The 15,564-nt window shown below is 37.6% G+C and overlaps 1 protein-coding gene across 4 annotated transcripts in view; it reads left to right on the forward strand.

Annotated features, from left to right (window-relative positions):
- The window catches only part of FNBP1L (formin binding protein 1 like), a 119,833-nt gene that overhangs the window by 95,167 nt on the left and 9,102 nt on the right, over positions 1–15,564 (forward strand). For 3 of the 4 annotated variants that reach the window (XM_060773979.2, XM_060773981.2, XM_060773980.2), the window contains exon 10: positions 14,765–14,874. In XM_060773979.2, the coding sequence (XP_060629962.1) occupies positions 14,765–14,874 (110 nt within the window). Of the gene's footprint in view, positions 1–77; positions 234–14,764; positions 14,875–15,564 lie in introns of all 4 variants that reach the window. The other variant, XM_067467771.1, reaches the window with a different exon arrangement.

The following is a 15,564-nucleotide window of genomic DNA, read 5'->3' on the forward strand; positions in this document are numbered from 1 at the left end:
TTAAAGGGGATAAAGTAGAATTTTCACACCTTTTGGAATATTTGCTTTATCTATTTCTTTCTTTATTTCTGTATCAGCCACAGTCTCTACCCCTTACCCCTACTAGTTTATACACATCCAGTGGTTCTAATGGTGCCCAGTATTCCATATTCTCCATTGAACAAGTGCATTATTGCATGAGTGAAATAAAATCAGGGAGGCCCAGAATTCCTTCTTTCAGAAGTCTAAAAAGGGTAAGTTTCACAATGGGCTGTAGGTGCATGACAGCGCAATGAACTGTGTGCTTGTGGTGTGGCGTTTTAGTTCTCTCCACTCTCATTATAAGGCTTTCTGCTAACAGTGGTTGTATAAGAGGTCATTGGGCTTTGTGTCTTGCTGTGTAATAGCTGTGCTGAATTGAACGTGTGGTGTTATTATTCAGAATAGGTAGTTTTGAGAAGAGTATGCCAAGCTCATGCTTTTCATATTCTTCTGGTTCACCGCAGTTCCATATATAACATACTTGGACCAGGGAAACAGATAGGGTGATGAGGCATGGAGATAAGAGCCCTAGTTTGCTGACATCTCTGTCTGTGTGTAGATTTCCTCAGGGATGTTGATGCTGCAGGTGCCACCTACACTATTCTTTACATGAAAGCTTAATTATGGTTAGAAAAAGCTTTTGTCCCACACTTCTTCCAAATAGCTTAGGACAGTGTGTGAGATGTCTTCCCCCCTGCCCCATGTTCACAACAATCCTGTGTGGCCAGCTAGGCAGCAGAGACATTTTGCCCCAGGAATTGTCCAGTAAATTTTGGATACAGAGTTGAACTCTGGTCTTTCTGGTTTAAGTCCAGTGCTCTTAACTGTTGTAACACCTTTGCTGTCTTGATGTGTGGTGGTCAGATATCTCACTTTGAACATCACAATGTATTGGCCTAGGCGAAAGAACATTGTTCTCCTACCCACATGGAGTGGTTTTCTTTCTCTGTTATTTATTACTATGGGAAATGGAGCTCAGGCATAAGTCATAATCTCAGAATTGTTTCCTCCCCACCTCCACTTCTGTCTCTCTATAAAACTGCCCTCTAGTGTCCGTTTGAGGACAGACTATTCCAGGCTGTACGTGCACTGACATTACCCCATTGTCAAGAATACACATGTCTAAAAAGCTATATATTTTTTCATTTAACATGTATATTAAGCCAGTTTCTATGAACATTTGCAAGCTTTTTAGACCTGCAGATTATTAAAAAGTCAGTTTCTGAACAGAAGAATTTGGGGAAAAGAAACCGTGCCTGCTTGCAGCTTAAATATTATGAGAATATTTATATTAATCTAACACATTATTACTGTATTTAAATGTATTAGGATTTTTAAATGCGGTGGTTTCTTTTACTATGATTCATTTAATGTTGTTTCCTGAAGGGCACTTTTGTTGTTGTTTAAACCACATTTCATCATTTCTGAATTACTCCTTAATGCCATTTTCTGGGGGAGATCAAGGAAGTATGCTTGAAAATTGATAATGGCATATTCTGCATATGGAATTTGTTCTAGGGATCAAGTGATTGCCTAGCAACGCTGATTAAGTCACGATGAGAGAGCTACTTTTCTATCCTGATGTCTCTGAAGTACATCTGCTCATATGTGAGACTAAAATGTTGGGCTGTTGATTACTTAATGTTGCAAGTGAGTGCATTTGTAAAAAAAAATACCCATATCAATATATGCCATTTTGTAAAATTAAATATAAAACTGAACATGACCTAACATACTGCAGTAAAAGCTGGATAAGCTGGTCTAGGAAGAGGAAGATCAGAGTCCAAAGATACCATAAAACGATGTCAGTTAATCATTAAAGAAATTCTTATTATTTGGGATGACTTTTTTTGCATTCTGTAGTCTTCGGTGGCACTACAGCATGGCAGCAAAGGAAAATATTAACATACATGAACTGCATTTCTAAAGATGTTTAGCTCAGCATGAAGACACCATATTCTGTATCGCAGAATGTATTAAAAATAGAGTTCACTGCTTCTATGTGTGTTTCTAGCACTATCATTTTTTAATCGTCATTGGACATCTATCACATCTATCTCATTTTTCTTCCTTCAGTGGAGGCTGATGGATCTTATGTCAGAGGAATGTTAAATCCATTCTTGATTTTAGTCTGGACTTGAAACCACCTAAGCTGCTGAATGTATTTGGGGAACAGGTTTCAAAGCTTTGGATAGTTACTTTGGTGACTTTGAGGACATTAAAGCGGAATAACTTCACTGTTCCACTGACAGTGGCATTGAATTGGAGCCACTATTAGTATATTTTTGATAGTAAGAAAGAAGATGGAAGGATAACAAGGAGGGTTATGCATGAAAGACAATGATTTCTGGACCCACCATAAATTCCATAATAAAAGCCTTGCCTTGAAGCACTTTATAGTTACTTAAATTTGCATGTGTTTCTATGCTTCCATAGGTCAAGTTTTCAACGGGCTTGAATTTTCTGGGACAGAATAACTGAAAGTTACTTTCTTGAGTCACAAAGGAATGAGAAAACTAGAGATTGTAAAATACTTTAGGAACTTCCTTTGTATCTGTTTAGTCAGGTTGTGAACTGATAGTAGATTTTATGTTTCTTGACATACGTTCATACATCCTTTAGCCTGATTAGGTCATTAAGAGGATACACACACAATTTCCAATTTATAACCTAGTAATTTGTTAGAATTTTATAATAACTAAATAAGCTGACTTGGGGCTGGCTAAAACCTACAAATCACAATTGTTTCTCTTTTCTGTTAATTGCTGATTCTACTCGATTAGCTTTGAAGAATTTATTAGTATCTCATTAGAAGAAAGAATGTCTGATACTTCTTTCTATTAATACTGTAAGAGCTGATGTGGTTGAAACTACACTTACTTAAGAGTCCATTCATCACACTAATGAAATTACTGTCAGGGTTTCCTGTTCCAGCATTATCTTGCATCCCCTAAACAAGGCAATCATGCTGCCTTTGTTCAGTTCAGAAAGCACATTCAGTCCAGAAGTGTATGTGTGTCGAGTACACAAGTGTTGTTCTTTGGCAGCCTGTGGATAGTTTCCTGCACAGAATTCTCAACTATAGATTTTGGTGTGAGAGCTGCTAGAAGGCAAAGCTTCTTCAAAAAAAGAACCTAAACAGTATGATTTTTAGTTACCCCATTCCAAACATCCAGTTCCTGGAGGTTAGGGGTTTGCTGGTGAATAGAAATGGTGAATAGATGCTTTTGATTATGCTCCATGATCAGTTTGAGCTAAAGTACTCTATATTCTCATGTATAAGTCTAGAGATTTTACTCAGAAAATCATCCTAAAAAGCTTGAGCTGAATAATCTATAGTTCAACATAAGTATTCTGAATAGAGTGATGAATGACAAGAGCTTAGTTTATCCTGGGAGAACCTGAAAGAAGTAGCAATCTTCTCTGCTCTTTCCTGTGGGGCTTCTCCTAGCTTTTTTGAATACTTGGGAAGGGAAATAACGGAATAACAAGGGCCCCCGAGGTGGGATTGCTGTTATCCCTAAGTGAGATATTGACAAGCTGGAATGTGTCCAGAAGAGGGCAACTACAGTGATTCCACCTGAACATTAGAAAGAACTTTCTGACTCTAAGAGTTGTTCAGCAGTGGAACTCTCTGCCTCAAGAGTGTGGCGGAAGCTCCTTCTTTTAACAGAGGCTGGAATGGCCATCTGTCAAAGGTACTTTGATTGTGCTTTTCCTTCAGGGCAGGGGGTTGGACTGGATGGCCAATGGGATCTCTTCCAACTTTATCATTTTGTGAATCTCTTCAGAATAACACACAGGTCATATCAAAATCTATTATCACTGGGATTCGTTTATACATGAGTATACAGGCAATCATCAAGTTACGAACAAGATAGGTTCTGTAGGTTCTTAAGCTGAATTTGTTAGTAAGTTGGAACGGGTACATTTTTAAAGTGTCATTTTTAGCCATATATATATACCACACACACACACACACACACACACACACACACACATATATATACTTGTGGAGTATACTGCACCTGCGCAGCCTCTAAGGCACCCTGGGGAGAAATTATCACTAAAATTTGAAATAATACAGCTTAGAACAGTGCTTCTCAACCTTGGGTCCCCAGATGTTTTTGGCCTACAACTCTCAGAAATCCCAGCCAGTTTACCAGCTGTTAGGATTTCTGGGAATTGTAGGCCAAAAACATCTGGGGACCCCAGGTTGAGAACCACTGGCTTAGAAGCTTCCGTCAGAGCCTGCTCAGGTGTAATATACTCCACAAGTGTAAATTCACAGAGGACTACTCGAAGAAACACAGTTACAGGCAGGCAACCTGTCCATATTCTTATTTTAGATAGCACAGGGAAGGGTGAACACCCCTGTGTTGTTTGTTTTGCTGTCTGTGTCTATGTTTAAGATTCACTTCACTTTCTGTCCCTGTGATTACTGGATTTTGAAAAAAATGGCTTGTTTTAGAGGCAAGGATTGATGATAATGCTTCAGTGGAGACACCGTGCCCCATGATAACCCTTTCAGGAGTGAATTTGCTTTCTAGGGAAATATTTCTCTCTTCCTATTGTCTCATCACCATTTTTAACTATGAGTCATTTGTAAATCAGATGTTTGTAACTTGGGGACTGTCTGTATGTGTTCAATGTGTTGGTGGAAGAGAGCACATAGGGTCTTTGTATACGTTTTTCTCAGCCAACATTGAATGTAGCTTGTGGGACCAGAAATGCTAGGTTCAGACTATGGGGCCAGAAACTTTGGATGCAGTTGCCATGTATTCACACCGATGTATCCATTTCATATTATTAATTTATAGCCTTGAGTCATAGCTCTTCCTCGGCAGAGGAAGAGGATGTAACATTATCAGAATGTTGTGCTTTCTAGTATTAACACTTTGGCTCTTTTTTAAAACGTTGGACTCAGCAGAGAAATTGCTTAGTGATCCTGTGAAATAGAGTATTTCAGGGTTTTTTTCTCTCCATGAAACAATACTCATAACATTTGAAGGACAATCTTGAAGCTGTGGCCTGTTTCAGCCATTAGAAGTCCATCGAGCAGCAGCTGAGCATATTGAAAACTGGTGAAATCTTTAAGGGCATTTAATATGATGTTGACATAGATTATCCAAAAGTAATAATAAATACAAATACCGCTCTCTTCCTTTCCCTTGCTTCATAAAAGGGTATAGGAAAAATATAGCAGATGCCATTCGTATACATCACAGTAGGACAAAGTTGGATAATTTAGACATTTGTTGTCTAAATTATTTGTTGCTTATCATTTTTTTAACATCCCATTGTTTACACATGGAACCTTTCATGGCAAAGAGTAGCCAAAGAGACAAAAGATTTTTTTAAAATGTCAGTTGGGATGCTGGACCATTGTCACACCTGATGTTTTTGTGGATGTGAACTCTCAAACACACAAATAACTTATTGTTTACAGAGAGAGGGTATTAGTTTTGATAATCAAAATTAGTTTTGATTATCTGTCTGCTCAGGTTTTGTGGGGAGGGGAAGAAAAAAACATAAACTTGGTGTGTTTGGTTCTTTGCATTGTGAAGCTACCTTTGAACTCTTACCACTCCTAAATGTTCCTTACCATACACACAAGGGCTACCTTCTTTCTGAGGATCAACTAAATTCTGCTTGAATTTTTACAACATCATATAGTTCTTTAAATCTTTGCTAATCTTTTTTTCTCCAAGTATTGTATAGTGTTTTCAAATTCTGAAAATTCATAAATGGAGTTTCCTTCTTAAAGCAATTTCTATGTGTTTTTCTCATCACCCAAATGAAGGAGGGCTAATTCAGTATAGGCAACAAATAAGCTTTTAATATTTTTCTCCAGCTTTTAAAAATAGTCAAATTGGCTTCTTAAAAAAAAAGTTTTGAAGAAGCCATTTCTATCTTTAAAAAACATTGTGTCACAGAAAAGATAAATTATATGTGTGACCTTCCCTCCCTACCCTTTTATTGTTCCAAATTGACTTCTGTGGTTTTTGACAAAAACAAAACAAAAAATAGCAAATGTCCTAGAACACTAAATCATTTAGTGCACTTGTCTTAATTGTTATCAAATTTTGAACTTCTGTAATACTCTCTTTTGCAATAAAAACGTTGGTTTAGACATTTGGGCAACAATAGCTGTTTAGATGTTTGTGGACTTAACCCATATACTAATCTATAAGTCTAGGAATTTTACTAAAAAAAAAAAAAACAGTCCAAAAAGTGGGCCAATTTATCCAAAGGTCAATACCTTAACATGTATATTAAAAAACCCCATATCCTGAGCAAAGTGGCAAAAGGCATATGGGCATATTTGCCGAAATGTTCTTCAGCATCACTTATGTCCATACATTCTGGCCAAAACAAAGGAGTTTCAGACAGTTTTTTCTAACATGGAAAAGTTGTTATGGAGACAAGATTTAGGAGGTAAATTGGATCTTATGGTAGACTTTGTAACAACAAGATCATTGCCATTGTCAAATGCTTCTGCTTCATGTGCTCTTTGTGCCTGTTTATTATTTAACTGTAGACATAAGTGTTTAACCTAGTATTTTGCTAAAATAGGAACTCTAAATAGTACTATTTATTTTACAAGCGAACATCCTTTGCATTGCACTATGGGTGTCCTGAATCTCTAATAGTACATGTCCCAACCTTACCTTATACAGTACTATAGATGACTATTAAAATATTCAGCACCATGTATTCTTTGTAGTAAACCCCACAGAACTCAGTGAGGATTACTTCCAGTTAAGTGTACACAGCAGTAGATTGTAAAAAGAATAGATACCGAATATTTAGAAATCTTCCTGAGTAATGACTGGAGGCATGAAAATAATTTCCTGTTTCTTTCTGTTTTCAACTAACTGATCAGTGGTCGATGAAGACGGTAAGGCCTATGTTCTAATCTTTGCGCTTTATTAACAACAGCATGAAAATAGCTTTCCCATTTCATAGTTGCTTTGAGTAGTTTTGGTATTTGGATCACTTATTTGGAACACTGTGTATACTTCTCTTTGTCACATAATCCATTTGTGCTTGGTGTGAACATAGTAAGAGTCCTAATATCTTACTTTTAAGTAAGAATGACAATAAGTTTATTCGATGTCTCCGTAAAATGAGAGGAATACTGCCTCTGTCAACTCTTCTGTTTTATCTATGAAGTGTTCAGTAACCAAGTCAGCAAAACAGTCACTCTTGTACTGAAACGTCGCTAGAGTTTCCAAATGATCTGTTTTGTTAATTTTTCATAGTAGTAGTCATTGGTTAACTCGTGTGAAATATCCCACAATTGGTCTGTTTCTCTTATCATTGATTTATATCTTACCTTTCTCCAAGAATTGGGTGTTAAGGTCGTTCACAATGTTAATTTTTGAAAAATACAAATGCATTGTTAGTCTTCCACATGACAAAGAAAACCTGAATCAGAAAGAATCTTTCTTTACAGTGGTTCTTAACCTGTAGGTCACCAAATATTTTGGCCTTCAACTCCCAGAAATCCTAACAGCTGGTATACTGGCTGGGTTTTCTGGGGGTTGTAGGCCAAAACGCCTGGGGATCCACAGGTTGAGAACAAGAGTTGAGTAAAGGGCAGCCCATGGGACATACAAGCTCCCCGAACCATTTTAGTGGTACTTCTCCAGTGCCAGACAGGCAAGAAATGTGGGGACATTGATTTTGCTGCTTCATGAGGCAAACTGGGGGTGGGTGTCTGAAGAAAGATGGAAAGAATATTTATAAATAGTTGAAAAATATATTTTTCAAGTATTGAGAAACTCTCACAAGAACATCCCTGACTTCATTTTGGAGATACTATTTTAAGTAAGATTCTTACATTAGTATTATTGGGTGTGTTATAGCAAAATTATGTAATGGCACTGAAATACCCAGTTAAAAGGCTTAATGCCTAGTAATTTCACTGAAATTCAGGCATGTCTACATTTATTAGTATATCTGGGGCTAGTCCAAAGCCGAAATGTAGCCACATACATTTCCCGAATCGACCATATATGTATGTTGGATGTGAGCTATGTTTCATGTTTCATTTTAAAATAAAAGGAAATAATACGATAGCAAGGTGGGTTTTTCTTTGTTGTTTTTTTTTTTTGTTTGTTTTTGCATCTCTTGAATAACGTACATTCAGACATTCCAGTCAGGTCTCAGTTGTCATGAATTAAATAACTGAATATAACACTATACAAAATAATTTCTTAGTCCACCCCCCCCCCCCAACCAAGATTGATATAATTATATTCTATCTCTAGTTTAACCAACTGAACAATTTTATATTTAGGGAATGCTTGAGGCATCTCTACTGGTCTGAAAAGATAAAGACAATTAGTCTGGGATTCTGGAGGATGAACTCAATAGGCCTTCTAGTTTTATAGTCATTTGGAACAGCTTTCCTAAACAGATGGCAAACCATAAACACACAGACTTTGGAATTCCTGTTTAACTTGTAATTACTGGTGGGTGCTATAGTTAACTTATTAAATTGTTAATCACATGTGCCTAAGTAGGTGGATCTGTGAATCTTTTCATTGTAACAGTCTGTTTATAGCTCCAAACCTGCTAATTATGATCCCAAACGAACAACAAATGAATGAAGTAGAAGCTGCCTGCTAGTATTCACTTCAGTAGAAACTATGCCAGGAGCTTTTGGATAGACAAAGTAAATTGTGTCTATGAACATGTCTTTTAAATTTGTATAAGCTAAAGAAATAGAAATAAAACGTAGAAGATTGGTTTCTAGTTAATATTAACAGTAATTTATAGATTTATATATATAGGGCCATGGTGGTGCACTGGATTAAACCGCTAAGCTGCTGAACTTGCTGATTGGAAGGTCGGCAGTTTGAATCCATGGCCAGGGTGAGCTCCCGTTGTTATCCCCAACCTCTGCCAACCTAGCAGTTCAAAAACATGCAAATGTGAGTAGATCATGGCAGGAATGTTACAGCACTCCATGCAGTCATGCCGGCCACATGACCTAGGAGATGTCTACGGACAATGGCAGCTCTTCAGCTTAGAAATGGAGATGGGCACCACCCTCCAGAGTTGGACACAGCTAGACCTAATGTCAAGGGGATACATTTACCTTTGCTTTTTATAGATTTATATCCAACAGAATGATAAGGCATTTAACTATCTTTATTTCCTATTTTTTAATGTGTTCTGCGGCTAAAGGAATTAAGAAATCTTTTGCGGTGTAGTTGCTTACAAGAGGTTGCAAATCACCAGAGATGGTCTCTATTTCACAACATTGACCTGTTGCTTGCAACTAAGCCATTAGGGATGATGGACAGGCAAAGCTTGTCAATAGCTACTGATTGTGTCACATCTCAAAATTTACCTCTGTGCGATAGTCCAGAGCCCCCCCCCCCCCCAGCTTCTGTTGTTGCAACTGCTCCTCTACTTGAGGAAAAAAGTATATTTCTTCTACAGCAAGCACTTTGTGATTGTGAAGTTCCTTAAAAACAAAAAGAAAAGAAATACCAGGGGGTGGAAGAGTAGAGTTACACCTCCCATCCAGAAGGACAACTTCAGTTTGCTGAAGTGTCACAATCGTTTGGTGCCAGTGGCTGTGCGGTGTCACCTCTTATCAAAACTGGAATTAGGTGCTAACCCGCATTGCATGAATGCCTCAGAATAACAGCTCATGTGTGATCATATCTAAGGTAAGTTGGTGATATGACTGAAGATAGTTTGGGTAAAAGAAATCAGTGTTATCTACCAAAAGATTCAATTTCAACCTCAAACTGTTAATTTCTATTTTCTTTATATAACAAAAGATTTTATGATGAAATTGATTTGACATAATGGAGACAATTTAGCATTATGAATACTGCAAATTAGAGCGCAGAGCAGCAAATATGTCCTTGCAATGAAATTGAATGTCTGTTGTTTATGACTCTTTCATATTTGGGAATGGAACAAGAAATGGTGTGTGTGTGTGTGTGAATGTAATATGTGGAAATTTCACTGTAAAGGTGCCTACAAATTTTGTTTTGGCTTATTAAGCTGCTGTATATCGTGATAGCCACTGACTGCTTTCCTTTGCATGAGAACCATGGTGTATGATTTTGTAATATTAGCCTGCGCCTCAGGGCAGGGTGCTTGTTGTAAAACTCAGTATGATGAGAACTCTCCTCCCAGAGTCAAATGGGAGAGGTCTCTCATATTTCATTGAGCTTTGATCCCTGCAGTGCTGCTTTTGCTTGCTTCAAAGCTTCTTGAGAAATCCTTCAGAAGAGATGATTTTTCATGTTGTGCTGAACATGGGCCGTCACCCACGGAAAACTGTTGAGTGGCACAAATGCAGAGCCTTAACACATCTACAGTGTATATTTTACTTCCTGTTTTTAAATTCAGTTGGCTTTTAATGCCCACAGGGGTTGCCTCCAGAACCCCTAGCAGATATGAAAATGCTCATGTGATTGAGTCCCATATATGGCAGCAACGCAAACACGTTTTCCAAGCATATCCCTTGTTTGACAAAGCTTGTTATTTAATACCCAGCCAAATGCTGATGTATAGATAAGGTTAAACAGACACTCTATTTATAGAGTTCTTATGGAGGTGTACCCTTTAGCCTAGACCTGTTTTAACGTCTGTGCAGACTGTGCCACCAAGGACAGCGTATTTAATCTTGGCTGTTTGTGTTCTTAGAATAAATCTTAGTATAAAAGCCACTGCTTGCTCTCCTGTTAATTTTCTGATAGACAGATCTTAACAATGCTAAATGAAATACTGATGTCGATCTTGAGTACTGGATAAAACTGTGGTTTATGATCTTTGACGCTTAAGTGGCCAAAAGATCAATTTCTAGATAATCTAAACAGATTCTGACCAACAAGTGTAAAGCAAAGAACCTACCATCTTCTACAAAATATAGGAGTTGAGGAACCAAGTCTGTGTCCGAATTTGAACTTCTGATGTGGAATATTGGGCTGATGTAGCTGTAAATTAATTTAAAATAAATTGTTTCAAGTTCCAATAATAAAATGGATAACAATGAACAAGGGATAATGAACAAACTGAAGATTAATCCAGAAAAGAGAGAGATATTGCGGGTCAGTTGAAACACAGATCAAATTTGGATTGCATGGGGTTATACTCTCGTTAAAATTCATTTTTGCAGCTAGGATATGTTTTTGGACTTGGCCCTCAACTTGCTCACATTTTAGTGGAAACCAAGGATGAATTTGCACAGTTAAACAATTTCCTGGAGATGTCTGAGTTTGCCATAGTGATGCATGCCTTGATTTTTTCTTGTTTGGATTGCCATCGTGCATTCTATGTGGGGCTGCCTTTGGGAAAGGTTTGGAAACTTTTGTTTTGGAAACTCTCAATATGTTGTGTCCTGGCTGCTGACCAGAGCTGATTACAGGGGGAATAGAAACCTTTTGCTATGACAGCATCACTGTCTACTGATCTGTTTCCAGGTACATTTCAAAATATTGTTTTTTGAAATCTCAGTTCCACCATCCTTCCAGGCATGTTGGGTGAGAGAGGACTTTTTTAATAGCTGGTCCCCAACTATGAGATTGGTTTCCACGGGCGGCTAGACTACTCCCACTCTGCTCTTTTCCTACCAAGCAATAAAGGCCTCCTTCCTTTGTTACCCTTTTCACGACTAACTGACTGGTGTGGAGGGATTGCATTGGGAAGTGTTGTGCTTCTTTTTCCTTCTTTGTTGTGCTTTCAAACTGAGCACTTTGTTTTACTACAATAACTAATTTAATTGTTTTTTAAAAAAACTTGTAATATCATAATTTACTGGTTGTTGATGCATTTTATTTTATGTTGTAAGCTGCTTTGGTCTCTGCACTAGGAAAAAGGCAGAATACTTACATGCATACTTATGAGGCTTGCATAGATAAAGCTGTCTAGCTACAACATGGAGAATCATTCTCAATAATTCTTGTTCCTTGCATGGTGCCAAAAAAAAAATCATTTCCCCAACATCATTATTAGGTAGTTTCTCAGCAAAAATTGAAACTATGATTAAGTCTAGTTAATATAAATATTGTGACACATTCTTTTGTAATTTAAGAACTTGTTAGCAGAAGTTTTCTTGAATGCTTAAGGTCAATAGGCAGTTCCCAAGTTACAAATATCAAATTTACAAATAACTCATAATTAAAATTGGGGGTGAGACAACAGAAAGTGAGAGAAATCTGCCCCTAAATTAACTCCTGAAAGAGCTATCGTGGGTAAAAGGTATCTCAACTGAAGTTGTATCACCAATCCTTGGTTCCATAAAAAGCATTTTTTTTCAAAATCCAATTCTCATAGGGACAGAAATAGAGGTGAAATCTTCTTTGGGGGGGGGGGGGGGCACAGATAGTAAAACCAACACCACATGGGTGTTAACCCATGCCTCTGCTATCCAAAGTTTGTGTGTGTGTGTGCGTGCGTGTAGTTGCACTTTAAAATGTACCTATTCCAACTTGTATACAAATTAATCTTAAGAACAAACCTACAGAACTTATCTTGTACTTAACTTGGGGACTGCCTGTACTCATTTTGAACTTCTGAGTTAAGGAGTGCCTAGCTAATGTGACTATAATTGCATAAGCACTATGAAGGGAGTTGGGGACCTTTCGTTCGTTCGTTTTTTCTTTCTTTCTTTTCTGGAAAGGGGCTACACATCTATGAAGTTGGGTTCCAAGTTATTTACTTTAGTAAATAGAGACAGCATTCTGTCTCTATCAGGCCAAGGCCTGTATTCAAATGTTTTAAATAATCAATTCTACTTCCAGAAACCATTTCTCCCAAAGAATGTGTAAAACCTGAATGCATATCTGGGTAATCTAGACCAGTATCTTGCTCTGAAACAGGAATTCTTCATACTTAACATTAAGATCCTTTTAATATGATTTACTTAAACTCTTTAGATTTAAGCTAATTAATACTTTTTCTGTTCTCAGTACCAGGGGAAAACATTGTGGTCGCTTTTAATAGCATTTTTAGCATTTCTTTCTTCCCTTCAAAGCCTTGAACTTTTCTGTTGGTTGCTCACTTTCTCATTGGGATCAAATTATCTGTTCTGCTTCAACCCATAGATCACATTCTGTTTCCCTTCAGTTCAAAAGCACTCTCTGTGCCGTTTTATCTGAAGCATGCTGCAATACAACATTGTAGCCCACTGCATTCCTTTTGGATGCTCTGAAGCCATATTTGCTTTGCATTCTACCATTGATTATTTTTGTATTATTCCCTATTTCTTTGGTTTGCACACATGCTTGCCAATATGGTATATTCAAACCAGGGTATATAGGAATTAGTATTGTATGAGAGACAATGAGAATTATCTGGTATGAATCTTACAATCTTTGTATAATGCCAGTCAAAATACCCTAAAACTAACAAGTCCCATAGCACTTTTGAAGGTGAACAAATACCATATTTACTCAAATCTAAGGTTCACCTTTTTGGACTAAATTATATAGCCAAAAGTGAGATGTGCATTAGATTTAGCGGTGCATTGGAATTGATGAATTTGCCAGCCTCACCTGATGAGGCCTTTGAAGACCTCCCCCTTGAGGAGTGAAGTCTTAGTTGGGAAGCCTTAGTCTGAGTTTATCATCCTTGGCCTGATGGATTGGTTGTCAGTCTTTCCAAAGCGAGCAGCAAATGGCTGATAAGCAAGGGAAAGCCGTACATTACAATCAACAATTCTTTTTTTTTTTTTTTGCCATGTGCATCTTCAAAATTGAGGTGCGTATTCAATCGATGATGCATTTTACTCGAGTAAATATTGTGACAGATGCTTTTGTAATTTAAGAACTTACTTGTTAGCAGAAGTTTTATTGAATGCATTTTATTGAATGAGTTAATATGACTACAATTTCTACAGTTCATCCTGAATACATGTCTCACTAAACCCATATATGTTTAGTGTGACATATATAAGGCTTAGGCTCATTGGTCTCCTTTTCTTCTCTGAGGATTTTGGAAACTTTGGCTTTCTTGATTACATGCGGTTGACTGTGTTGTCTGGACCTAGCATTGTTGTCAACAATGAAAGCTTTTCACCAAGTTGGCTTCAGAAATCTCAGTTTGAAATTGGCTTGATAGGACCATAGTTTACGTTAATGGACCAGAGAACATAACACATTGAGGTTAACTAGTAATGAAAATCTTCATTTGAATGGGAGGAAAAGATAGGAAGAAGAAAGCACATGAGCCATGGATCTAATATATCTCATGTTAAGACGGGGTGCTAAAAGTACTTGTAGACAATTTCACAGGGTCCAGGAGCAGTTGTATCTCGTCCCAACTCCTTTGAGATTGCCCCCAGTAGAAATAAACAATTGTAGTTTGTTAAAACATGATTTAAAACATTGCAGACAAGGAGTACATATCTTGCTCTAAAAATACCATTCTCCTTTAAAACAAGGGTCATGCTCCCTGTGTTCTGTGTTTTCTGCTGAAAGCATTGGGCCTGTACTGGTGCCTCCCTGCCAAATGTGAACTGTGGAAATAACAAAAATGAATGAATGCAAAATAGGGCAAGTAAGAAGCTATGGGGATCACAATACAATATGAAATAATACATTTTTTCTGGGATTATGATTTCCAGCCTTGTTGTGTATGTTTGGAGGGCAGTGGAAATCCTGTTGCTTCATTCAGTTAAGAAAATGCTGTTAGTTGTGTGAGAACTCACCCTAGAAATATTCCCATCTATAACTTCAGTTTCTGAGGGTTGTGTTTCACTTGATTCCAGGGTCCTGCACAAGAAGATTTCAGCCACTTGCCACCAGAACAAAGACGGAAAAAACTACAGCAGCGGATTGATGAACTTAATCGAGAACTACAGAAAGAGACGGATCAAAAGTATTGTTGCTTTTCTGTTTTTGTCATTTGCCTTTGCTCTTACCTTTCACTTTTTATTCATCACTGATGAATCTTCACATACTTTTAAAAAGTTTTAGTAGTGTTAGCGAGCATCTTCTTAGTCCAGTAGAGTCTCGCTTATCCAACCTTCACTCATCCAACGTTCTGTATTACCCAATGCAGTCTGCCTCCTGCCCGAATCCACAGCTGTTTCAATACATTGCAATATTTTGGTGCTAAATTTGTAAATACAGTAATTACTGCATAACGTTACCATGCCTTTTCTGTCTTTTTTTTTGTAAAACATGATGTTTTGGTGCTTAATTTGTAAATCCACAATGTAATTGACATTTAATAGGTGTTTCCTTAATCCTTCCTTATTATCTAACATTTTCGCTTATCCAACATTCTGCTGACCCTTTTATGTTGGATAAGTGAGACTCTACTGTAGTTATTTAGTGACCTGGGGAGGGCAGGGATTTAGGCAAAGAGCATTTGACTACAGTGCTTCAGCCAGACACACAATACACAAGATCCCCAGGAAGTTCTGTAAGGATACCTTTCTCATCTTGTGCCTCATGCAGTCCTCGATTGCCTCCATCACCTCTGGATCCCTATATGGTTCTGTTGTAGACACATGCAAGGGGAGGGTGAGTCCTCTATTAGAGGAGAATGAGACTGACCGGAGTC

This window comes from Anolis sagrei, chromosome 4 (genome assembly GCF_037176765.1).
Source record: "Anolis sagrei isolate rAnoSag1 chromosome 4, rAnoSag1.mat, whole genome shotgun sequence".
In the NCBI taxonomy this organism is placed as follows: Eukaryota; Metazoa; Chordata; class Lepidosauria; order Squamata; family Dactyloidae; genus Anolis; species Anolis sagrei.